Here is a 26,790-nt window from a genome sequence, read left to right as displayed (position 1 = left end):
AGTAGTGTTTTTTTTTTTTACAGAACTGCAAACTTCAAGGAGTAGGCCAGGGCATTCAAGTAGTTGGTTTGATGGTGCCCGTTGATGTAATAGTCTTAATGTGGCTCATTTCACACTGGTTTTTAGAGTCCCACAATAAGAGCTTACACAATCATATTTGTGTAAATTCTACGTAGTTGTTCTGTTGGTGCCACTGAGTAGGTAGACTGATACCCCATTTCATGGATGCACAATCTCTAGTTTAATCTGTAAAATGCATATTAGTATGCCCCCAATGCAATACTAAAGTCTAATACATATACACAGTGTGATTTCACCAGTGTTTTCTGTTTATTGACAATCATTTATTTTATTTTAATAATGTAACAACATTACACAACTTTATTGACAATCATTTATGTTATTTAAATAATGTAACAACATTACACAACTTTTTTTGTTGTTGCCTTTTCTAGTCCAAATGTGGCTTGATTCCACCGTTTGTGTCACTTCCAATGGGGGACCTTTATTTTGAAGGCGAAACTCAAATTCCACTATTGTGGCTGTTTTCACACAGGTCCAGTTACCTATGTTTTAGTGCGCCAGACGCAATCTAGCTAGCCAGTCGGAGTTGTGTTTTCTTGTCTGCTGTATTTTACATGCTTGGTAGTAATATTAGCCAAAACATTTATTTCCTTTATGTTAGAAGACATAGGAAGTGTGTGTGTTCGGTGTAAAGGTAAGTGTTTCTGATAACACACAGGTGTCTTTTTGTTCTATGACTGACGAACCAACGCGTAGCGCCAGCTACCCCAATCGACCGCTAACGTTAGCTAGCCAGGCTAGCAGGCTGATTGCTAATGCTATACCTAGCTAGTTGACCATTTTTGTACAACATTCAGCCAGGTATTATAGTAGCGAAGTACTGATAAAAAAAAAAAAACGCCTACTAGTCTAGAGTGGCGAGATTTGATATCTCACGGGCTTTTCTTCAAACGTTAGCAGGCTAGAGTCATTGCTAGCTAACTGCAGAATAGTTGAGAACGGCAGTCAATATCGTAAACCACCAATGACTAGTTGTCTACAGTAGATAACGCAATTCAAAGCATTTAATTTCCTTATCATAATCAACTAGTAAGACCATTGTAAAAGAATAGGCCATTCTCAGCCTGCTGTGTTGTTGTCTTGACTGTTTTCTTCAGGCTGCTAGCTGACACCATGGAGCCACTGACTGGTTTTATAATTCACCTCGACACAAATACCTCCAATCACCAGGAAATTGTGTTTGGGGTTTGAAATAGCTTTACTGTTTGAAAGATTGTGTTGGAGCCTCGTTTTAATGTATAGACTGCTCTACATGGATGTAGACTAGACCTACGTAAATGTGCTTGTTTACTCCCGAGTACTATAGGCTACCCAACCTAGCTTCGATGCAACCAATATAGTTGTTACATTGTGCTGGACTCTCTCTTGGTTGCGAAAAGGAGACAGAAAATAACAATATTACAATATAACCGGCTTAAAATAAAAAGTTTCCTGTCAACAAAGGCAAATCTACACAGAACAAAAATGAGAAACGCAACAATTTAAGAGTTTAGTCAATTTAAATAAATTCATTAGGCCCTAATCTATGGATTTCACATGACTGGGCAGGGGCACAGCTGTGGGGGGACCTGGTAGGGCATAGGCCCACCTACTGGGGAGCCTGGCCCAGCCAATCGGAATGAGTTTTTCCTCAAAGGGTTTTATTACAGACCAAAAGACTCCTCAGTTTCATCAGCTGTCCGGGTGGCTGGTCTCAGACGATCCCACAGGTGAAGAAGAAGCCGGATCTGTAGGTCCTGGGCTGGCGTGGTTACAAGTGGTCTGCGTTTGTGAGGTCGGTTGGACATACTGCCAAATTCTCTAAAACGGCATTGGAGGCAGCATATGGTAGAGAAATGAACATTAAATTATCTGGCAACAACTCTGGTGGACATTCCTGCAGTCAGCATGCCAATTGCTCGCTCGCTCCCTCAACTTGAGACATCTGTGGTATTGTGTCGGGACAAAACAGCACATTTTTAAAGTGGGCATTTGTTGCCCCCAGCACAAGGTGCACCTGTGTAATGGTCATGCTGTATAATCCGGCTTCTTGCCTATTTCTATTTTGCCCTGTTTATCAAACGTGTTGGAAAAACTTGTCAATAATCAACTGACTGGCTTTCTTGATGTCTATAGTATTCTCTCTGGTGTGCAATCTGGTTTCCGCTCAGGTTATGGATGTGTCACTGCAACCTTAAATGTCCTCTATCATGTCACCATTTCCCTTGATTATAAGCAATGTTGTGTTGCTATTTTTATTGTCTTGGCCTTTTGATACGGTAGACCATTGCATTCTTGTGGGCCGGCTAAGGAGTATTGGTGTCTCTGAGGGTCTTTGGCCTGGTTTGTTAACTACCTCTCTTTGTAGCAATTGTATGATGAAGGCCTGATTCACACAGCCCAAATAAATGCTTCACATCGTTCAAGTAACAGACACATCTCAACGTCAACTGTTCAGAGGAGACTGCAATCTGAAGTGCAGTTAATTCTAATGAACTTATCCTCTGCAGCAGAGGTAACTCTGGGTCTTTCCTGTGGCGGTCCTCATGAGAGCCAGTTTCATCATAGCACGTGATGATTTTTGCGACTGCAAAATGTTCCGCATTGACTGACCTTCATGTCTTAAAGTAATGATGGACTATTGTTTCTCTCTGCTTATTTGAGCTGTTCTTGCCATAATATGGACTTGGTCTTTTACCAAATAGGGCTATCTTCTGTATATCACCCCTACCACAACACAACTGATTGGCTCAAACACATTAAGAAGGAAAGAAATTCCACAAATTAACTTTTAACAAGGCACACTTGTTAATTGAAATGCATTCCAGGGGACTACCTCATGAAGCTGGTTGAGAGAATGCCTTGACAGCTTTGCACACTCTTGTCAAAGGATGGCTACTTTGAGGAATCTCATATTTTGATTTGTTTAACACTTTTTTTTGGTTACTACATGATTCCATGTGTATTATTTCATAGTTTTGATGTCTTCACTATTATTCTACAATGTAGAAAACAGTAACAAATTAAGAAAAACTCTTGAATGGGTAGGTGTGTCCAAACATTTGACTGGTACTGTTCTTTTTTTCAGCAGAGGAAACCGGTCCAACTCATTATGGAAGACTGCTTGCACACCTCTTCAGAGAACCTGTCTAAGTTGGTCTGCTGGGCCCACAGTCACGGCACCATCTGTGCTCTCATTCCGAACCTCAAACACCTGCTCACCGAGGGTTCCCATGGGAACCTGACCGCCATGTGGGGGTGCAGCGCGGGCCACGCCTACCACTGGCCCCTCCCAGCCACCTGCAAGACGGGCCAGAAGGTAGGCATTTCTGTCACTGCAATTTATATATATATATATATATATATACTGAGTGTCCAAAACATTCCACAGGGATGCTGGCCCTTGTTGATGCCAATACTTCCCACAGTTGTGTCAAGTTGGCTGGATGTCATTTGGGTGGTGGACCAGTCTTGATACACACAGGAAACTTGAGTGTGAAAAACCCAGTACCGTTGCAGTTCTTGACACACTCAAACCGCTGTGCCTGCCTCCTACTACCATACCCCGTTCAAAGGAAATTAAATATTTTGTCTTGCCCTTTTACCCTCTGAATGGCACACATACACAATCCATGTCTCAGTTGTCTCAAGGCTTAAACATCCTTCTTTAACCCGTCTCCTCCCCTTCATCTACACTGATTGAAGTGGATTTAACAAGAGACATCAATAAGGGATCGTATCTTCCACCTGGATTCACCTGGTCAGTCTGTCATGGAGAGAGCAGGTGTTCCTAATGTTTTGTACACTCAGTGTCTATGTCCTCACTTTTATATAATATATTATTTATATAGTATATTATTTATATAGTATATTATTTATATAGTATTTATGTAGTATATTATGCAGTTTCTGATCCTGTTTTGACTATCTTTACTGTATATTGTGTGCATTCGGAAAGTATTCAGAACACTTTACTTTTTCCACATTTTGTTACGTTACAGCCTTTGTTTTTTTCCCTCATCAATCTACACACAATTCTCCATATTGACAAAGCTAAAACTGTTTTTTTTTTAGAAATGTTTGTACATTTATAAAATAAAGTATTCAGACCCTTTACTCTAGTACTTTCTTGAAGCACCTTTGACAGCGATTACAGCCTCGAGTCTTCTTGGGTATGGCGCTACAAGCTTGGCACACCTGTATTCTGGGAGTTTCTCCCATTCTTCTCTGCAGATCCTCTCAAGCTATGTCAGGTTGGATGGGGAGTGTTGTCAGGTCTCTCCAGAGATGTTCGGTCAGGTTCAAGTCTGGGCTCTGGCTGGGCCACTCAAGGACATTCAGAGACTTGGCTGTGTGCTTAAAGTCGTTGTCCTGTTGGAAGGTGAACCTTCGGCCCAGTCTGAGCCCCTGAGCAGGTTTTCATCAAGGATTTCTCTCTACTTTGCTTTGTTCATCTTTCCCTCGATCCTGACTAGTCTCCCAGTCCCTGCCGCTGAAAAACATCCCTACAGCATGATGCTGCCACTATGCTTCCAGGTTTTGCCAGGTTTTCTCCAGATGTGACCCTTGGCATTCAGGCCAAAGCGTTCAATCTTGCTTTCATCAGAACAGAGAATCTTGTTTCTCGTGGTCTGAGTCTTTTAGGTGCCTTTCCGTCTGGCAACTCTACCATAAAGGCCTGACTGGTGGAGTGCTGCAGAGATGGTTGTCCTTCTGGATGATTCTCCCATCTCCACAGAGGAACTCTGGAGCTCTGTCAGACTGACTATCGGGCCCTTCTCCCCCAATGACTTAGTTTGGCCGGGCGGCCAGCTCTAGGAAGAGCCTTGGTGGTTCCAAACTTCTTTCAATTGAATTTACCACCGGTGGACTCCAATCAAGTTGTAGAAACATCTCAAGGATGATCAATGGAAACAGGATGCACCTGAGCTCAATTTAGAGTCTCACAGCAAAGGGTCTGAATACTTATGTAAATAAGATATTTCTGTTTAATACTTTTGAAAAACAAACAAAAATAAAACGGTTCGCTTTGCATTATGGGGTATTGTGTGTCGATTAATGAGGAAAAAACATTTATTTGATCCTTTTTAGAAAAAGGCCGTAATGTAACAAAATGTGGAAAAAGGGAAGTGGTCCGAGTACTTAACGGATGCGATTCATCAAGTCACTGCCTGGTACATGTAAATGGTGAATAAAGGTTATTTTGAAGGAGAGGGGCGGCGGCTGCTACCAGGACAGCCGCAGCATCAACTCAGACAGCCTCAGTCTCCAGGGAGGGGCCTCTGCCTGCCAGAGCAGCCCGGGAGGAGAGAGGATTCTGGGCCGCTCCAGCGAGGCCAAGGGGGGTGACAGCAGCCAGACCCGGGACTCCTGCGACTTCTCCAATTGCAGCGACGACAACACTGAGGCTGATGACAACATCGAGGAAGATAACCGCAACCTGTTTGATATTGTCTGTGAGTCCTCAGCCACGACGGACGAGGATGGAGACGCGGACTACGAGCCTCATCACAGACCCAGGAAAAGGGGTCCTCTAGGGGACATACCCGGCCCCCAGGGACCAGGGTCTGAGGACAGGGGACACGGGGACAAATCAGTGAAGAAAATCAAGCAGGAGACTGCTGAGGAATGTTACACAGTGCCTAAAGCCCAGCTAGCAGCAGGGGGGTGTACTGACTCTGGCATGGCCTCTGACTCAGTCTCCCAGTCCCCAAAGCCTAATAACTCTCTGTCCCAGTTGTCCCTGTCCCACACCTCACCACACAAGCCCTTCCCGAAGGCTGCAGACTGTTTGGGTGGTGGTGGTGGTGTGTCATCTCCGCTGGGGCACTCCTCTCCTAACATACGCCTGCTAGACAAACCGCTACGAGGCTCTGTCTCCAAGCCCTCCATGATGAGCGTTGGTTCCCCCAGACATCAGGACTCGTCCTCGGTGTCAACCCAGTGCCTGAGAACCCTCCCTGGGGCAGGTAGTGAGCTGTCGGAGGACCTGCTGAAGCCTGGAGGATCCGAGGGGCCCTTTGGGGACCTGACTCCTTCCTCCCCCAGTGGGATGAACTCTGACCTCCTGGGAGCAGAGACCAAAGGAGAGGTTACAGGTACAGATACATCTGACTCTTCTCTCTCTTTTCTTTCTCTCTCTTTGTCGCGCTCTCTCTGTCCGCTTCCCTCCCTCTGCTCTTTCAAGTATATCACCACTGGTTCTGCAGTCGAACAAACAACAAATTCTCACCAAATGCCCACTGAAATGTTAAATTGTACATACATCAAGTTCACATTCCTGAGGGGTATACCTGTGAGGTTCATGGACCTAGCTACCAATTTAAATAGATTCTCTGGTACTTTTGTTTTGCTTACACAAATGAGCAGATACAGTATGTGTACCATGTCATTGCTCTGCTGTGTGTGCACACATTGGGTTTGAAAGTGTAGGGAAAATGGCACCTTTTTTAAACTAGAGATTTCAATGCTTGTGTTCATTAGCATCCAACCGTTCATTAGCATCCAACCGTTCGTTAGCATCCAACCGTGCGTTAGCATCTAAAAAAACGATTCACAACAATACACACATCCTAAAAGTAAAAAAGAATACTTAGTATTTGGTAAAGTTCTGGAGCATGTCTTTAATGAAGTGTAAATTCAAGATGATCCTGTACAAGTAGCCTATCTAGAATCTAGTTTTCACTTGTGTAGAAAAGGTGCTCTTGTGGGTTCGTCTGTAGGCCTACAGTATGCAGTGAACTCAAAGAAATGATACAATGACCACGACATTGAAGTGCGGACTGTCAGCTTTCATTTGAGGGTATTTTCATCCACATTGGGTGAACCGTTTAGAAATGACATAACTTTATGTACATTGTCCCCCCATTTTTATAGGGGACCAAAAGTATTGGGACAAATTCACTTATATGCGTATTAAAGTAGTAAAAAGTGTAGTATTTGGTCCCATATTCCTAGCACACAATGACTACATCAAGCTAGAGACTCTACGAACTAGTTGGATGCATTTGCTGTTTTGTTTTGGTTGCATTTCAGACTATTTTGTGCCCAATAGAAATGAATGGTAAATGTATGTATTGTTATTTTGGAGTCACTTTTATTCTAAATGTTTCTAAACACTTCTACGTTAATGTGGATGCTACCATGATTACGGATAGTCCTGAATGAATCGGGAATAATGATGATGATGAGTGAGAAAGTTACAGACAAACAAATATCATACACAGTAGACATGCTAACCTCTCACCATTACAATAACAGGGGACATAAGTGTTTTTTTTGGGGGGGGGGGCTGGCTTGCTGGCTGGCTATCTCTTGTGTTTTATTTCAGAGGCTTGTCTGTATTGTGTTCTAAAATGGATGGCTGCTCTGTTCCCCCACAGTGGGCCTGTTGCTCCTCGGGAGGGCCTGTTGCTCCTCGGGAGGGCCTGTTGCTCCTCGGGAGGGCCTGTTGCTCCTCGGGAGGGCCTGTTGCTCCTCGGGAGGGCCTGTTGCTCCTCGGGAGGGCCTGCATACATTTTTGTATGTGTGGCTTCAGTGGGACTTGAACCAACAATCTGCCGTGCTCTACTGACTGAGCCACACATCACCACACAAACATGTTTCTTTATATGAAAACTTTCAATGAACATATTATCCAAATCGGCTATGCATGTTTTGAAATTTCAGTTAGCGCACGGCGGATATTACGTTTCAGTTAGCGCACGGCGGATATTACGTTTCAGTTAGCGCAAGGCGGATATTACGTTTCAGTTAGCGCAAGGCGGATATTACGTTTCAGTTAGCGCACGGCTGGATATTACGTTTCAGTTAGCGCACGGCTGGATATTACGTTTCAGTTAGCGCACGGCGGACATTACGTTTCAGTTAGCGCACGGCTGGATATTACGTTTCAGTTAGCGCACGGCTGGATATTACGTTTCAGTTAGCGCACGGCTGGATATTACGTTTCAGTTAGCGCACGGCTGGATATTACGTTTCAGTTAGCGCACGGCGGACATTACGTTTCAGTTAGCGCACGGCGGACATTACGTTTCAGTTAGCGCACGGCGGGTATTACGTTTCAGTTAGCGCACGGCGGACATTACGTTTCAGTTAGAGCACGGCGGATATTACGTTTCTTCAAACTGAACCGGAACAGTCACTGAATAAAGGGGAGTTATAAAACACCTCCTGTCCAACTTATTGTTGTAAACCTTTTTCTAAAGTGATCCATCCAATTCTAGCAGATAAAAAATTGTAACATAAAATCTGATTTAATTAGAATGCCTGTGCTTTATTTAAAATGAGTAGGTTGTGTCCCAAATGGAAGGCATATGTTTCCTTCATGTGACGCGAGTGAATGAACAGGCGCTTGATGTCGTTTACAGGTTCACCAGACTGTGACAAGAAGGCGGAGAGCAGTTTGTACCTTGTTGAGAGAATGGTTAGTTGTTATTTGAGTGTACAGTTCTAACTAAATGTGCTTAACCTAAGACTTGGCACTGTCCAGTGATGTCCACTCAACCGTGTACACTGAATACTGTGTAAAATATTACTTTTAAAATGTTTTATAGGTGTGTGTTGTCTATCCTGTAACCCTTTTGTTCATGTCTGGGAATGTTTTATAAAAGTCTGTCAAATTTTTCGTTGCTAAAAAAAAAAAAAAAAATCAAAAATGTGGGCCCACTTCTTCAATCCAACCAGCGAACCAACAGTGAAGAGGACAGTTGAGAAGTTTTGGTAGTATAGATGAGACCATTTTTGATTTGAACTAAGTTTTCAATTGCCACTATTATTGGACGTTTCTCCTTGGGGTACAGCCTGTATAGATAACTCTGGGTTTTGGTGTGTAAATATCTCCATTGTTCTCTACAGTTTTGCTTCAGAGTCTTCAGACAGTCATACATCAAGTTATTTCCTTCCGTGAGAGGAGAAAGGAGAGGGGGGATAGAGATTTGTTACTCCCAGCCACAGCACCAGGCTCTGTCCCAGAATCCCCATTTCAGCATCAACCTCACTTTCAGATCCAGCAGCATGGCCATCCGCACCCCCGGCCAGCCTCGGCACCCCCGGCCAGCCTCGGCACCCCCGGCCAGCCTCGGCACCCCCGGCCAGCCTCGGCACCCCCAGCCCAGTCAACCCGAGCTGAAGCGTTGGCGTGGCCGTCACATGGCCAGCAAGAGCCCTACCCGAGCTCAGGGGTCCTCCCTGAAGCTAGCTGCCATGTTTCAGGAGCCCAGGGGGAACTGCATGAGGCTTTTCCACCTCCTGTTTGAACACTTCTTCAGAGGAAGACCTCATAGGGGCGGTGGCCTTCGGACGGAGGAGGAAGGTACCCGACGGCAAGAAGATTCTGGACTGCGAGACAGACGCAATCATAAGTGTCTATGAGATAGTGTATATCCTAAATGGCGCCCTATTCTAGGGCAGTTGCCCTCCTCTTCACTAGGGCAGTTGCCCTCCTCTTCACTAGGGCGCTTGCCCTCCTCTTCACTAGGGCGCTTGCCCTCCTCTTCACTAGGGCGCTTGCCCTCCTCTTCACTAGGGCGCTTGCCCTCCTCTTCACTAGGGCGCTTGCCTCCCTCTTCTCTAGGGCGCTTGCCTCCCTCTTCTCTAGGGCGCTTGCCTCCCTCTTCTCTAGGGCGCTTGCCTCCCTCTTCTCTAGGGCGCTTGCCCCCCTCTTCACTAGGGCGGTTGCGGTGACCGTATTACCGCCACACTGGCGAGTCATGAAGGCAGTCAAATTCCACATGACTGTTTAGTCACGGTAATTAGGCTTCTACAAGCTCTGATGCTGCTGCTGGTCATTAGTAGCATACTCAACTTGCTAACTGCCTGGTACTCAGCACTCTATTGTCCCTCTAATCACTTTGATTTCAATGCAAATGTAATGGAAAATCTAATCAAACACTTCATGAGCTCATGTTGTGCAACATTTCTATAGGCTATGCAATTGCGTGATAAAACAGAGTGATGTCCTCTATTAAAAAGAGGAGGATCAGCTTTCTATATGCTAGGCCTACTATATTTATTTCTCAACTTTCCTAATATGAAGCACATTGCTTATATTTACAGCAGGAGTATAGCCTACCTGGCTGACATGAAAATGAACCATGTGAAAGCGTCCTCCATTCGCTATTTAAGGGCAGGTAGCCTAGTGGTTAGAGCGTGGAGGCGGCAGGTAGCCTAGTGGTTAGAGCGTGGAGGCGGCAGGTAGCCTAGTGGTTAGAGCGTAGAGGCGGCAGGTAGCCTAGTGGTTAGAGCGTGTTGTAACTTTAATGTGTTACAGAGTTAATGTTTAAGTTAATTCATTGAGCTGTATCTAAAGATATTTCTTTACAGTTATTTACATATGTAATTGTATTGGTTAGTATTGAATTACGCTTTTGACTGCAAGTTCCAGAATGCCTTGCGACAGGAAGTAGAGTGAACGCGCTAGTTAAGTGCAATTAACAGGTGATTATTTGGCTCCTTTGCGCTAGCATCTTACTGGCATTGCTCTGTAGAATCTAAAGTTGTTAAATGTAACGTGATCAAGAATTATTACTAAAAGAAGCTTTCATATCAAACCCGACGTCCCGAGTCATTACTTTGAAGATAGTTATTCTATAGAGCGTGGAGGCGGCAGGTAGCCTAGTGGTTAGAGCGTGGGGGCGGCAGGTAGCCCAGTGGTTAGAGCGTGGGGGCGGCAGGTAGCCCAGTGGTTAGAGTGTAGGGGTGGCAGGTAGCCTAGTGGTTAGAGCGTGTAGGGGTGGCAGGTAGCCTAGTGGTTAGAGCGTGGAGGCGGCAGGTAGCCTAGTGGTTAGAGCGTGGAGGCGGCAGGTAGCCTAGTGGTTAGAGCGTGGAGGCGGCAGGTAGCCTAGTGGTTAGAGCGTGGAGGCGGCAGGTAGCCTAGTGGTTAGAGCGTGGAGGCGGCAGGTAGCCTAGTGGTTAGAGCGTGGAGGCGGCAGGTAGCCTAGTGGTTAGAGCGTGGAGGCGGCAGGTAGCCTAGTGGTTAGAGCGTGGAGGCGGCAGGTAGCCTAGTGGTTAGAGCGTGGAGGCGGCAGGTAGCCTAGTGGTTAGAGCGTGGAGGCGGCAGGTAGCCTAGTGGTTAGAGCGTGGAGGCGGCAGGTAGCCTAGTGGTTAGAGCGTGGAGGCGGCAGGTAGCCTAGTGGTTAGAGCGTGGAGGCGGCAGGTAGCCTAGTGGTTAGAGCGTGGAGGCGGCAGGTAGCCTAGTGGTTAGAGCGTGGAGGCGGCAGGTAGCCTAGTGGTTAGAGCGTGGAGGCGGCAGGTAGCCTAGTGGTTAGAGCGTGGAGGCGGCAGGTAGCCTAGTGGTTAGAGCGTGGAGGCGGCAGGTAGCCTAGTGGTTAGAGCGTGGAGGCGGCAGGTAGCCTAGTGGTTAGAGCGTGGAGGCGGCAGGTAGCCTAGTGGTTAGAGCGTGGAGGCGGCAGGTAGCCTAGCGGTTAGAGCGTGGAGGCGGCAGGTAGCCTAGCGGTTAGAGCTTGGCAGGCGGCAGGTAGCCTAGCGGTTAGAGCTTGGCAGGCGGCAGGTAGCCTAGCGGTTAGAGCTTGGCAGGCGGCAGGTAGCCTAGCGGTTAGAGCTTGGCAGGCGGCAGGTAGCCTAGCGGTTAGAGCGTGTAGAGGTGTGAGGTAGCCTAGTGGTTAGAGTGTTGGACTAATAACCGAAAGGTTGCAAGATCGAATCCCTGAGCTGACAAGGTAAAAATCTGTCGTTCTGCCCCTGAACAAGGCAGTTAACCCACTGTTCCTAGGCCATCATTAAAAATAATAATTTGTTCTTAACTGACTTGCCTAGTTAAATAAAGATAAAAACATTTGTAAACATTTTTTCCCCCATGCCACTGTTTCGATACAGGTGCATGATAATGGTCCATTCTAAATAAATAAAAAATGTCATATATATTGTACTTTTGGGGGATAGTAGATTGACATAAGCTAGTGCTTTTGCTGTTCGTTAGGCCTACTCATCTTGTTGGCTGACCGAAAAGTAAATGTGGACAGTTTCTTCCAATATCTTCAATATGCACCTCTGAATTGGATCAGGACGCTCGCAGTTGCGTTCCTGATGTGTCTGTCTTCACTTGTAGCCTGTGAGACCCGATCACGTGATGGAGCGTGTAGCACTCAGGGAGAACAACAGCCACTGGCCGCTAAACGGCATGGATGTGTTTGGGGTGATTTACGGCCAAAGGGGATGCCGCCGGGAAATTCTAGGCATTATCAAGTGTTTGTCAAATTGTGAATGAGTGACTGTACAACCACTCAACACAGAATAGCCGCATGAGGGCACTCCCTCAAATCAAATTTATTTATATAGCCCTTCGTACATCATCTGATATCTCAAAGTGCTGTACAGAAACCCAGCCTAAAACCCCCAAACAGCAAGCAATGCAGGTGTAGAAGCACGGTGGCTAGGAAAAACTCCCTAGAAAGGCCAGAACCTAGGAAGAAACCTAGAGAGGAACCAGGCTATGAGGGGTGGCCAGTCTTCTTCTGGCTGTGCCGGGTGGAGATTATAACAGAACATGGCCAAGATGTTCAAATGTTCATAAATGACCAGCATGGTCAAATAATAATAATCACAGTAGTTGTCGAGGGTGCAGCAGGTCAGCACCTCAGGAGTAAATGTCAGTTGGCTTTTCATAGCCGATCATTCAGAGTATCTCTACCGCTCCTGCGGTCTCTAGAGAGTTGAAAACAGCAGGTCTGGGACAGGTAGCACGTCCGGTGAACAGGTCAGGGTTCCATAGCCGCAGGCTAATCATTTGGAGAAAATATCCCTCCTATTTTATTCAGCTTTGTTCAATTATATTCTTCATAATATAAAATAATGCCACATAATTATAAGCAAATCTTGTCTGCTAAATGAACTAGTGTAACCCACAACAAAATGTAGATGTTCCCAAGGTCTGTGTCAGTGGCTTGTAGGCTACGTGTGGAAGACATGCTAAATGTGTTTATGTTAGTTAATGGTAAATTACCGTGAAGACCAACAGTTATTTGCCGGCTGACGAAATTTGTGACTGCCAAAGCTCTACCCTATTCCCTATATAGTGCACTACTTTAGACCAGAGCCCTATGGAACCCTATTCCCTATATAGTGCACTACTTTTAACCAGGGCTTGGTCTAAAGTAGTGCACTATATAGGGAATAGGGTGCCATTTGGGATGCATAAATGACTGGTGTTCTACTCTAGACATGTATTTATTGAATCAGTAGGTCAACATGTATGTAAAGTTGGTATTAATATTGGTCCCACAGCGTACGTCCTCCACTGCCCTGGATGGATGGACATCGATCGTCCAAACTGAAGAAAGCCTCTCCCCCTTCCTCCCCTTTTCTCTCCCTCTTCCCTTCTCTCCCCTTCTCTTTCCCTCTCTTCTTCTCTCTCCCTCTCCCCTTCTTCTTCTCTCTCCCTCTCCCCTTCTTCTTCTCTCTCCCTCTCCCCTTCTTCTTCTCTCTCCCTCTCCCCTTCTTCTTCTCTCTCCCTCTCCCCTTCTTCTTCTCTCTCCCTCTCCCCTTCTTCTTCTCTCTCCCTCTCCCCTTCTTCTTCTCTCTCCCTCTCCCCTTCTTCTTCTCTCTCCCTCTTCCCTTCCCCTTCTCTCTCCCTCTTCCCTTCCCCTTCTCTCTCCCTCTTCCCTTCCCCTTCTCTCTCCCTCTTTCCTTCTCTCTCCCTCTTTCCTTCTCTCTCCCTCTTTCCTTCTCTCTCCCTCTTTCCTTCTCTCTCCCTCTTTCCTTCTCTCTCCCTCTTTCCTTCTCTCTCCCTCCTCCCTTCCCCTTCTCTCAATGAGTACAGTCTGAGCATGTCAGAGGATAATCATTATTACATGTCCTGATGACTTTAGACAGGTCCTGCCATAGCTACATTACCTTCTTTATCACCAATGGCTAATGGTAAAAGGGTTGAATGTATGTTGCACTGAAATAAATGGTAATTCCTCGATGGTGTCAAGACATTTCTTTATAGATACGGTGCATTCAGAAAGCCATGACTTCTTCCACATTTTGTTACGTTACAGTCTAATTCTAAAATGTATTAAATTGTATTTTCCCCGTCATCAATCTATACACAATACCCCCTAATGACAAAGCAAAATCAGATTTTTTGAAATTTTTGCAAATTTATTAGGGCGGCAGGTAGCCTAGTGGTTAGAGCGTTGGACTAGTAACCGAAAGGTTGTTAGATCGAATCCCTGAACTGACAAGGTAAAAATCTGTCATTCTGCCCCTGAACAAGGCAGTTAACCCACTGTTCCTAGGCCGTCATTGTAAATAACAATTTGTTCTTAACTGACTTGCCTAGTTTAAATATAATAAAGGTTAAATAAGAAACATGACATTTACATAAGTGTACTTGGCAGCTCTTACAGCATCAAGTATTCTTGGATGTGACACTACAAGCTTGGCACGCCTGTATTTGAGGAGTTTCTCCCATTCTTCTCTGCAGATCCTCTCAAGCTCTGTCAGGTTGGATGGGGAGTGTCGCTGCACAGCTATGTTCAGGTTTCTCCAGAGGTGTTCGATCGGGTTCAATCCAGGCTCTGGCTCAAGGACATTCTGAGAACATTGTTCTGTAGCCACTCGTTTTTTAATTTTTATATATATATTTTTACCCCTTTTTTCTCCCCAATTTCATGGTGTCCAATTGGTAGTTGCAGTTTTGTCTCATCACTCGAGAGGCGAAGGTCGAGAGCCGTGCGTCCTCCGAAACACAACCCAACTAAGCCGCACTGCTTCTTGACACGATGCCCACTTAACCCGGAAGCCAGCCGCACCAATGTGTCGGAGGAAACACTGTACACCTGGCGACCGTGTCAGCGTGCACTGCGCCCAGCCCGCCACAAGGAGTCGCTAGAACGCGATGGGACAAGGACATCCCTGCTGGCCAAATCCTCCCCTAACCCGGAAGACGCTGGGCCAATTGTGCGACACCCCTTGGGTCTCCCGGTCGCGGCCGGCTGCGACAGATCCTGGAGCAGGTTTTCATCAAAGATCTCTCTCTACCTTGCTCCGTTCATCTTTCCCTCAATCCTGACTAGTCTCCCAGTCCCTGCCGCTGAAAAACATCCCCACAGCATAATGCTGCCACCACCATGCTTCACTGTAGGGATGGTGCCAGATTTCCTCCGGATGTGACGCTTGGCATTCAGGCCAAAGAGTACAATCTTGATTTTATCAGTCCAGAGAATCTTTTTTTCTCATGGTCTCAGAGTCCTTTAGGCAAAGTCCAAGCGGGCTGTCGTGCCTTTTACTGCAGAGTGGCTTCCGTCTGGCCACTCTACCATAAAGGTCTGATTGGTGGAGTGCTGCAGAGATGGTTGTCCTTCTGGAAGGTTCTCCCATCTCCACAGATGAACTCTGGAGCTCTGTCAGAGTGACCATCGGGTTCTTGGTCACCTCCCTGACCAAGGCCCTTCTCCACCGATTGCTCAGTTTGGCCGGGTGGCCAGCTCTAGGAAGATTTGTGGTGGTTCCAAACTTCTTCCATTTAAGAATGATGGAGGCCACTGTGTTCTTGGGGACCTTCAATGTTTCAGAAATTTCCCCAGATCTGTGCCTCAACACAATCCTGTCTCGGAGCTCTACGGACAATTCCTTCAACCCCATGGCTTGATTTTTGCTCTGACATGCAGAAGGCCAGCATCCCAGAGTCTTCTCTTCACTGTTGACGTTGAGACTGGTGTTTTGTGGGTACTATTTAATGAAGCTACCAGTTGAGGACTTGTGATGCATCTGTTTCTCAAACTAGACACTTTAATGCACTTGTCCTCTTGCTCAGTTGTGCACCGGGGCCTCCCACTCTTCTATTCTGTTTAGAGCCAGTTTGTGCTGTTCTGTGAAGGGAGTAGTACACAGCGTTGTATGAGATCTTCAGTTTCTTGGCAATTTCTCACATGGAATAGCCTTAATTTCTCAGAACAAGAATAGACTGACGAGTGTCAGAAGAAAGTTCTTTGTTTCTGGCCATTTTGAGCCGTTAATTAAACCCACAAATGCTGATGCTCTAGATACTCAACTAGTCTACAGAAGGCCAGTTTTATTGCTTCTTTAATCAGGACAACAGTTTTCAGCTGTGCTAACATAATTTCAAAAGGGTTTTCTAATGATCAATTAATTAGTCTTTTAAAATGATAAACTTGGATTAGCTAACACAACGGAATCATGTAGTAACCAAACAAATGTTAAACAAACCACAATTATATTTTATAAGTGACACTATTTAGTCTCTTTACAATGCGTTTGTTTTGGCTTTTTATGCGCTTGATTATTTCTCGAATGAAAAATGCTATACAAGTTAAATGTATTATGTACATTTTGTAAACGGTATAGTCTTCCTGTCTCTGTTCCATCAGTGGGTCCTCCTCTCTATGAGATCGACCGTCTGCGGGCGTTGCTGAGTGTGGAGCGGAGCCGCAGTGAGCAGATGGGAGAGACCATCTCCGGTCTGAAACAGGACAAGGAGCTGCTGCAGCAGGAACTCACTAAGAAGGCTGAACTCATCTGTGACTTCCTGCAAGACCAGCTACGACCAGGTACGCTCCTCTCATTCCGCCCCCCCAGGTACGCTCCTCTCATTCCGCCCCCCCCCAGGTACGCTCCTCTCATTCCCCCCCCCCCCAGGTACGCTCCTCTCATTCCGCCCCCCAGGTACGCTCCTCTCATTCCGCCCCCCAGGTACGCTCCTCTCATTCCGCCCCCCAGGTACGTTCCTCTCATTCCCCCCCCAGGTACGCTCCTCTCATTCCCCCCCCAGGTACGCTCCTCTCATTCCCCCCCCAGGTACGCTCCTCTCACCCCCCCCCCAGGTACGCTCCTCTCATTCCCCCCCCCCAGGTACGCTCCTCTCATTCCCCCCCCCCAGGTACGCTCCTCTCATTCCCCCCCCCCAGGTACGCTCCTCTCATTCCCCCCCCCCAGGTACGCTCCTCTCATTCCGCCCCCAGGTACGCTCCTCTCATTCCGCCCCCCCAGGTACGCTCCTCTCATTCCGCCCCCCAGGTACGCTCCTCTCATTCCGCCCCCCAGGTACGCTCCTCTCATTCCGCCCCCCAGGTACGCTCCTCTCATTCCGCCCCCCAGGTACGCTCCTCTCATTCCGCCCCCCAGGTACGTTCCTCTCATTCCCCCCCCAGGTACGCTCCTCTCATTCCCCCCCCAGGTACGCTCCTCTCATTCCCACCCCGCCCCCCCAGGTACGCTCCTCTCATTCTCCCCCCCAGGTACGCTCCTCTCATTCCCACCCCGCCCCCCCAGGTACGCTCCTCTCATTCTCCCCCCCAGGTACGCTCCTCTCATTCCCCCCCCGCCCCCCCAGGTACGCTCCTCTCATTCTCCCCCCCAGGTACGCTCCTCTCATTCCCCCCCCGCCCCCCCAGGTACGCTCCTCTCATTCCCCCCCCGCCCCCCCAGGTACGCTCCTCTCATTCCCCCCCCGCCCCCCCAGGTACGCTCCTCTCATTCCCCCCCCGCCCCCCCAGGTACGCTCCTCTCATTCCCCCCCCGCCCCCCCAGGTACGCTCCTCTCATTCCCCCCGCCCCCCAGGTACGCTCCTCTCATCCCCCCCCCCCCCCCCCCCCCCCCCCAGGTACGCTCCTCTCATTCCCCCCCCCCCCCCCCCCAGGTACGCTCCTCTCATTCTCCCCCCCAGGTACGCTCCTCTCATTCTCCCCCCCAGGTACGCTCCTCTCATTCCCCCCCCGCCCCCCCAGGTACGCTCCTCTCATTCCCCCCCCGCCCCCCCAGGTACGCTCCTCTCATTCCCGCCCCCCCAGGTACGCTCCTCTCATTCCCCCGCCCCCCCAGGTACGCTCCTCTCATTCCCCCGCCCCCCCAGGTACGCTCCTCTCATTCCCCCGCCCCCCCAGGTACGCTCCTCTCATTCCCCCCCCCCCCCCCAGGTACGCTCCTCTCATTCCCCCCCCCCCCCCCAGGTACGCTCCTCTCATTCCCCCCCCCCCCAGGTACGCTCCTCTCATTCCCCCCCCCCCCAGGTACGCTCCTCTCATTCCCCCCCCCCCCCCCCCAGGTACGCTCCTCTCATTCTCCCCCCCAGGTACGCTCCTCTCATTCTCCCCCCCAGGTACGCTCCTCTCATTCTCCCCTCCAGGTACGCTCCTCTCATTCTCCCCCCCAGGTACGCTCCTCTCATTCTCCCCCCCAGGTACGCTCCTCTCATTCTCCCCCCCAGGTACGCTCCTCTCATTCCCCCCCCCCCCCCCCCCCCAGGTACGCTCCTCTCATTCTCCCCCCCAGGTACGCTCCTCTCATTCTCCCCCCCAGGTACGCTCCTCTCATTCTCCCCTCCAGGTACGCTCCTCTCATTCCGCCCCCCCCCCCCCCCAGGTACGCTCCTCTCATTCCCCCCCCCCCCAGGTACGCTCCTCTCATTCTCCCCCCCAGGTACGCTCCTCTCATTCTCCCCCCCAGGTACGCTCCTCTCATTCTCCCCCCCAGGTACGCTCCTCTCATTCTCCCCCCCAGGTACGCTCCTCTCATTCTCCCCCCCAGGTACGCTCCTCTCATTCCCCCCCCGCCCCCCCAGGTACGCTCCTCTCATTCCCGCCCCCCCAGGTACGCTCCTCTCATTCCCCCGCCCCCCCAGGTACGCTCCTCTCATTCCCCCCCCGCCCCCCCAGGTACGCTCCTCTCATTCCCCCCCCGCCCCCCCAGGTACGCTCCTCTCATTCCCCCGCCGCCCCCCCAGGTACGCTCCTCTCATTCCCCCGCCCCCCCAGGTACGCTCCTCTCATTCCCCCGCCCCCCCAGGTACGCTCCTCTCACTCCCCCGCCCCCCCAGGTACGCTCCTCTCACCCCCCCGCCCCCCAGGTACGCTCTTCTCATTCCGCCCCCACCCAGGTACGCTCTTCTCATTCCGCCCCCACCCAGGTACGCTCCTCTCATTCCCCCCCCCCCCCCCAGGTACGCTCCTCTCATTCCCCCCCCCCCCCCCAGGTACGCTCCTCTCATTCCCCCCCCCCCCCCCAGGTACGCTCCTCTCATTCCCCCCCCCCCCCCAGGTACGCTCCTCTCATTCCCCCCGCCCCCCCAGGTACGCTCCTCTCATTCCCCCCCCCCCGCCCCCCCAGGTACGCTCCTCTCATTCCCCCCCCCCCGCCCCCCCAGGTACGCTCCTCTCATTCCCCCCCCCCCGCCCCCCCAGGTACGCTCCTCTCATTCCCCCCCCCCGCCCCCCCAGGTACGCTCCTCTCATTCCCCCCCCCCGCCCCCCCAGGTACGCTCCTCTCATTCCCCCCCCCCCGCCCCCCCAGGTACGCTCCTCTCATTTCCCCCCCCGCCCCCCCAGGTACGCTCCTCTCATTTCCCCCCCCGCCCCCCCAGGTACGCTCCTCTCATTTCCCCCCCCGCCCCCCCAGGTACGCTCCTCTCATTCCCCCGCCCCCCCAGGTACGCTCCTCTCATTCCCCCCCCCCCCCCAGGTACGCTCCTCTCATTCCCCCCCCCCCCCCAGGTACGCTCCTCTCATTCCCCCCCCCCACCCAGGTACGCTCCTCTCATTCCCCCCCCCCCACCCAGGTACGCTCCTCTCATTCCCCCCCCCCCCACCCAGGTACGCTCCTCTCATTCCCCCCCCCCCCACCCAGGTACGCTCCTCTCATTCCCCCCCCCCCCCCCCCCAGGTACGCTCCTCTCATTCCCCCCCCCCCCCCCCCCCAGGTACGCTCCTCTCATTCCCCCCCCCCCCCCCCCCCCAGGTACGCTCCTCTCATTCCCCCCCCCCCCCAGGTACGCTCTTCTCATTCCCCCGCCCCCCAGGTACGCTCTTCTCACTCCCCCGCCCCCCAGGTACGCTCTTCTCACTCCCCCGCCCCCCAGGTACGCTCCTCTCACCCCCCCGCCCCCCAGGTACGCTCCTCTCACCCCCCCGCCCCCCAGGTACGCTCCTCTCATTCCGCCCCCACCCAGGTACGCTCCTCTCATTCCCCCCCCAGGTACGCTCTTCTCATTCCGCCCCCACCCAGGTACGCTCTTCTCATTCCGCCCCCACCCAGGTACGCTCTTCTCATTCCGCCCCCACCCAGGTACGCTCTTCTCATTCCGCCCCCACCCAGGTACGCTCTTCTCATTCCGCCCCCACCCAGGTACGCTCTTCTCATTCCGCCCCCACCCAGGTACGCTCCTCTCATTCCGCCCCCCCAGGTACGCTCTTCTCATTCCTCTCATTTACCCAATCAGAGTAGAACAGTGATTGAGAGGGCACTAATGTGAGGAATGATCCACTTCCCAGACAGAGACCCGATGGAAGATAACGAATGACGAGACAGCTGAGATAAACAGTAGCCTTTTCATTTCTTCTTTTCCCTTTAGAGAAAAGGTGTGGTCATTCATCCAGCCAGATGGAGGTGGGGCTGGGCAGCTCCACCCACATGGGGGTGGGGTTCTCTGACGAGGGCGTGGTATTTGAGAACTCGGCCCTGTTCGAAAGCTTTGAGGAAGTGGAGCTCCACCCCCTTGACCGACACAGGGTGATGAAGAGCTCCAAGAGGAGCAGAGATGGAGAGAACACACGAGTCAGGAGTAAGTACTGTAGATGGCCCTTAAACAGAGTCGGGAGTACAGTAATGTAGATGGCCCTTAAACAGAGTCGGGAGTACAGTACTGTAGATGGCCCTTAAACAGAGTCGGGAGTACAGTACTGTAGATGGCCCTTAAACAGAGTCGGGAGTACTGTAGATGGCCCTTTAACAGAGTCAGTACTGTAGATGGCCCTTTAACAGAGTCGGGACTACAGTACTGTAGATGGCCCTTTAACAGAGTCGGGACTACAGTACTGTAGATGGCCCTTTAACAGAGTCGGGACTACAGTACTGTAGATGGCCCTTTAACAGAGTCGGGACTACAGTACTGTAGATGGCCCTTTAACAGAGTCGGGACTACAGTACTGTAGATGGCCCTTAAACAGAGTCGGGACTACAGTACTGTAGATGGCCCTTTAACAGAGTCGGGACTACAGTACTGTAGATGGCCCTTTAACAGAGTCGGGACTACAGTACTGTAGATGGCCCTTTAACAGAGTCGGGACTACAGTACTGTAGATGGCCCTTTAACAGAGTCGGGACTACAGTACTGTAGATGGCCCTTAAACAGAGTCGGGACTACAGTACTGTAGATGGCCCTTTAACAGAGTCGGGACTACAGTACTGTAGATGGCCCTTTAACAGAGTCGGGACTACAGTACTGTAGATGGCCCTTTAACAGAGTCGGGACTACAGTACTGTAGATGGCCCTTTAACAGAGTCGGGACTACAGTACTGTAGATGGCCCTTTAACAGAGTCGGGACTACAGTACTGTAGATGGCCCTTAAACAGAGTCGGGAGTACAGTACTGTAGATGGCCCTTAAACAGCATTGTCCTCTGTCAGGCGGTCAACATCCTCATTATCACTCACCTGAAAAATAAAGAGTTGGGCAGACAGCATTTAAAACATAAATGAGTTAGTCTTGGTAGTTTTAACAAACCCTGTCCTCTTATCTCTCTCTCGCCAGTGAAGAACGTGGTGGGCGTCATCGCCAGATACATGGCGGCCCTGCAGGAGTTCAGACGCAGCGTCTCCATGAAGGTGGCGTTCGACCGCGTGGGCGTCGACCGGAACACCATCTCACGGACGGCGGCCATCGCCGAGCTGAGCCTGGCTGCTCCGGAGGTTTGTAATTCCTTTGGACTGTCCGGCTACGAGACTTTATAATATCTTTATTATGAGCAGGCGTTGATGATGTGCTGCCTTTTTATTAAGCATAGTCCTAGCGAATCTCCATTTTGGAAATCAATTTGAGTCCTGAATCTGTCAACGATAAACTATTATTGGTGTTTTTAATGTATCTTATCCTAGGTGTTCCATGCCCTGCCGCCGTGGGACGAGAAGGAGGAGACGCTGGCTCACTACGCCCACCGCTGCCGGCTGGCCATGGACGACACCATCAGAGCCAAGATCAAAACCATGAAAACCAAGGGAGACCTGCTACCTATAGTCAGCAAATAACCCCGGACTGAGGGGCGCGTCCTATGGGACGGGGACTGAGGGGCGCGTCCTATGGGACGGGGACTGAGGGGCGCGGGGACATTGGCTGTGCGCGATAGATCACCTGCTGGGTGTTAATGAACGGCGGCGATTCAACATGTAGAATCATCTGGAAATGAACAGAAAACGGCAGCCAATGTCCTGTAGTCAGAGGAGACGGGACCGACGGACGTTCCTGTAGTCAGAGGAGACGGGACGGACGGACGTTCCTGTAGTCAGAGGAGACGGGACGGACGGACGTTCCTGTAGTCAGAGGAGACGGGACGGACGGACGTTCCTGTAGTCAGAGGAGACGGGACGGACGGACGTTCCTGTAGTCAGAGGAGACGGGACGGACGGACGTTCCTGTAGTCAGAGGAGACGGGACGGACGGACGTTCCTGTAGTCAGAGGAGACGGGACGGACGGACGTTCCTGTAGTCAGAGGAGACGGGACGGACGGACGTTCCTGTAGTCAGAGGAGACGGGACCGACGGACGTTCCTGTAGTCAGAGGAGACGGGATGGACGGACGTTCATGTAGTCAGAGGAGACGGTACCCGACGGACGTTCCTGTAGTCAGAGGAGACGGTACCCGACGGACGTTCCTGTAGTCAGAGGAGACGGGATGGACGGACGTTCATGTAGTCAGAGGAGACGGGATGGACGGACGTTCATGTAGTCAGAGGAGACGGGACCCGACGGACGTTCCTGTAGTCAGAGGAGACGGGATGGACGGACGTTCATGTAGTCAGAGGAGACGGTACCCGACGGACGTTCCTGTAGTCAGAGGAGACGGTACCCGACGGACGTTCCTGTAGTCAGAGGAGACGGGACCCGACGGACATTCCTGTAGGTGCATCTTGTCCTCATGATAGTCTGGCCCCAGATCTGTCAGTTTGTAATATCTCGCCAAGTTGGCACAACCCACTCTGGGACCAGGCTAGTCCTATGATGCCCTGTGGTTGTCATGGGGATGTGATTGGGCACCGATGCCTTTTCAAAACAAGGGATCTGTCCTTTATGCTCCATTTCACGTCTGTCCACCCCAACCACCAATGATAACACACACACTATGTAGGCTGCACACTTGGCTGTCATTAAAAAACATTGTTGTACACACAAATGGTTGATTTTGTTGTTCATCATTACTGTAATGGTCGACTATGGGAAAAATGAATTCTGATTATTGGATGATGTATTAATGCTTAGATGTTTAAAAAAAATTATAATATTCTTTAGAAGAGAAACCTTTGGAAAAGACTATTCAAATAAGAATCTTATTTTAGTAGAAAAACCTCAGGAAAACACTTATTTTTAATTCATGTCGATCTTTTCACAATACTGACGTTTACAAATGATATTCTTGAAGTGTTTCTCGACTCCTGACCCTACTACACTGGGTAGTATGTGCAAATGCGTAAGATCTTTCCAACTATTGATTATGAATGGTTATAACCTGGTATGAATGGCTATAACACTTCAGTAGTCTGAAACCTCTTTATTTTTTAAACATTGGAACAGAGTTCTAGAAGACATTCTGAAGCATGTGGACGTCTGCATCACTATGGCAACAGAACAATGTGTGTTCCAAAATGGCACCCTACATAGTGTACTGGTCAAAAGTAGTGCACTATTACGGGAATATTATGTAATTTGTGACGCACATCATCAGTTAATCATCATCGTTATTAAACGGGAGACTTCAACAAGAAGAAACATTCGTTGTTGCAGATGTAAAATGCACTGCACCTAACAGTTCTCAATTCTCTTTCCTCATGATTAAAGTCCCTTCTGTTCTGTGTAAGGTATGATACTGCAAGGCCTCAATACTACAACACTGCGGTATAAAATGCATTCATCCACAAGATTTGATAAACATTCTGATGAACCTCTTCCCTCAGTTTGACTGTCTCAAATGGCACCCTATTCCCTATATAGTGCACTACTTTAGACCAGAGCCCTATTCCCTATATAGTGCACTACTTTAGACCAGGGTAATATGGTGCCATTGATCACCAGAGGCTCTGTCTGACTCATTTGTTTTGACAGAGATGGAGGAGAGAGACAGGAGGAGGCTGAAGCAGCTGACCGGTTTGAGCAGAACGAGAAGCCGCAGCACCCAGACAGCTCTCCGTAACTTCAGAGACTTCCTGGTATCTATCTGAGAGCCAGGAAATCTACTGCCTCCCCTGCACGTTATTTACAAAATCAAGAGAGACACTTACTGTTTTGTACTGGCATCAGATACACTTACTGTTTTGTACTGACATTATTTGAAAATGTATTTTTTGTGACTTATGTTCTCTTGTATCTAATATAGGATCTTATGTGTTAATGATGCTGTAATGTTTAATATAGTGTCTCTACATCTTCTCTGACTTGCCACAGCTGAAGTTCCCTCTGGGAATTTTTAATTTTTTTATTCTGCCCAGCCAGCTGGAGTCCTACATGGCCTCCTCCTTCAGGGACGCCAGGCAGAAGGACGGCTCGGAGTATGAACCCAACAGCCTGGCCTCCTCCTTCAGGGACGCCAGGTAGAAGGACGGCTCGGAGTATGAACCCAACAGCCTGGCCTCCTTCTTCAGGGACGCCAGGTAGAAGGACGGCTCGGAGTATGAACCCAACAGCCTGGCCTCCTTCTTCAGGGACGCCAGGTAGAAGGACGGCTCGGAGTATGAACCCAACAGCCTGGTCAACTACCAGTGTGGTCTGGAGTGCTACCTGAAGGAGCAGCATTACAGCTAATCAAAATCAAATCTTATTTGTCACCAAGTGACTTTACCATGAAATGCTTATGTATGAGCCCTTTGCCAAACAATGCAGTTATTAACAAAATAATAATGAGGCTTTATACAGGTTATATACAGGCCATAGGACATAGACAGGTCATAGGCAGGTTATAGACAGGTTATATACAGGCCATAGACGGGTTATATACAGGCCATAGACGGGTTATATACAGGCCATAGACAGACCATATACAGGCCATAGACAAGCTATACACAAGAAGTACCGGTACAGAGTCAGTGTACTGGGGTACAAGGTAGTTGGGGTGATTGTGTACATGTAGGTTTGAGTAGGTAATTGATTGAAGTACTATGTACATGTAGGTTAGGGTGTCTAGTTTGAGAAACAGATTCCTCACAAGTCCTCATCTGGCAGCTTCATTAAATAGTACCTGCAAAACACCAGTCTCAACGTCAACAGTGAAGAGGCGACTCCGGGATGCTGGCCTTCTAGGCAGAGTTCCTCTGTCCAGTCTCAACGTCAACAGTGAAGAGGCGACTCCAGGATGCTGGCCTTCTAGGCAGAGTTCCTCTGTCCAGTCTCAACGTCAACAGTGAAGAGGCGACTCCAGGACGCTAGCCTTCTAGGCAGAGTTCCTCTGTCCAGTCTCAACGTCAACAGTGAAGAGGCGACTCCAGGATGTTGGCCCTCTAGGCAGAGTTCCTCTGTCCAGTCTCAACGTCAACAGTGAAGAGGCAACTCCGGGATGCTGGCCTTCTAGGCAGAGTTCCTCTGTCCAGTCTCAACGTCAACAGTGAAGAGGCGACTCCAGGATGTTGGCCCTCTAGGCAGAGTTCCTCTGTCCAGTCTCAACGTCAACAGTGAAGAGGCGACTCCAGGATGCTGGCCTTCTAGGCAGAGTTCCTCTGTCCAGTCTCAACGTCAACAGTGAAGAGGCGACTCCAGGATGTTGGCCTTCTAGGCAGAGTTCCTCTGTCCAGTCTCAACGTCAACAGTGAAGAGGCGACTCCAGGATGTTGGCCTTCTAGGCAGAGTTCCTCTGTCCAGTCTCAACGTCAACAGTGAAGAGGCGACTCCAGGATGTTGGCCCTCTAGGCAGAGTTCCTCTGTCCAGTCTCAACGTCAACAGTGAAGAGGCGACTCCAGGACGCTGGCCTTCTAGGCAGAGTTCCTCTGTCCAGTCTCAACGTCAACAGTGAAGAGGCGACTCCAGGATGTTGGCCCTCTAGGCAGAGTTCCTCTGTCCAGTCTCAACGTCAACAGTGAAGAGGCGACTCCAGGATGCTGGCCCTCTAGGCAGAGTTCCTCTGTCCAGTCTCAACGTCAACAGTGAAGAGGCAACTCCGGGATGCTGGCCTTCTAGGCAGAGTTCCTCTGTCCAGTCTCAACGTCAACAGTGAAGAGGCGACTCCAGGATGCTGGCCTTCTAGGCAGAGTTCCTCTGTCCAGTCTCAACGTCAACAGTGAAGAGGCGACTCCAGGATGCTGGCCTTCTAGGCAGAGTTCCTCTGTCCAGTCTCAACGTCAACAGTGAAGAGGCGACTCCGGGATGCTGGCCTTCTAGACAGAGTTCCTCCATGTTTTAATGATAGCTAATCTATGTTCATAGTTCCATGTTATAACCTCAGTTTGCCAATCCCTAAGTAAAGGTCCAAATGTTGGTGGTGTTGATTTTATTATTGGATTATGCCTTAATGTATAAAAATGTTACAAAAAAATAACAACAAATTGTCTTTGACTTGTTGTTAAACCACATGGACGTACGGTGCACTCTACCACACACAGACTGAAACAATACGACCCTTATCTTCAACAAACAATGAGACCTTGTTCAAAAAAAGAGAGAGAAACGTGCAACAAAGAGTCTGTTGTCACTTGTGTTGGTCTCTGCTCTGGGATGAAGTTTCCCCCGGGTACAGATCTAGGATCAGTATCCCCTCCCCCAATCCTAGCCCTCCCCCAATCCTAGCCTTAACCA

General features: G+C 49.7%; 1 protein-coding gene across 4 annotated transcripts; it reads left to right on the top strand.

The window, feature by feature from the left end:
* The first annotated feature begins 565 nt into the window (after nt 1–565).
* LOC120042618 lies at nt 566–23,285 on the top strand. Of its 4 annotated transcripts, none has more exons than XM_038987435.1 (7): nt 566–718; nt 3,155–3,382; nt 5,261–6,161; nt 16,398–16,577; nt 20,373–20,582; nt 21,552–21,709; nt 21,896–23,285. In XM_038987435.1, the coding sequence occupies exons 2-7, from the start codon at nt 3,176–3,178 to the stop codon at nt 22,043–22,045; spliced, it is 1,806 nt and encodes a 601-aa protein (XP_038843363.1). In that variant the 5' UTR covers nt 566–718; nt 3,155–3,175; the 3' UTR covers nt 22,046–23,285. The 4 variants fall into 4 exon arrangements, with proteins under 4 accessions (XP_038843363.1, XP_038843365.1, XP_038843362.1 ...); XM_038987437.1 differs by having other exon boundaries at nt 3,152–3,382; nt 5,273–6,161; nt 21,896–23,284; XM_038987434.1 differs by having other exon boundaries at nt 3,152–3,382; nt 21,896–23,284.
* The last annotated feature ends 3,505 nt before the right edge of the window (nt 23,286–26,790 follow it).

Source organism: Salvelinus namaycush, unplaced genomic scaffold (assembly GCF_016432855.1).
Source record: "Salvelinus namaycush isolate Seneca unplaced genomic scaffold, SaNama_1.0 Scaffold73, whole genome shotgun sequence".
In the NCBI taxonomy this organism is placed as follows: Eukaryota; Metazoa; Chordata; class Actinopteri; order Salmoniformes; family Salmonidae; genus Salvelinus; species Salvelinus namaycush.
This window is presented reverse-complemented; position numbering and strand designations above follow the sequence as displayed.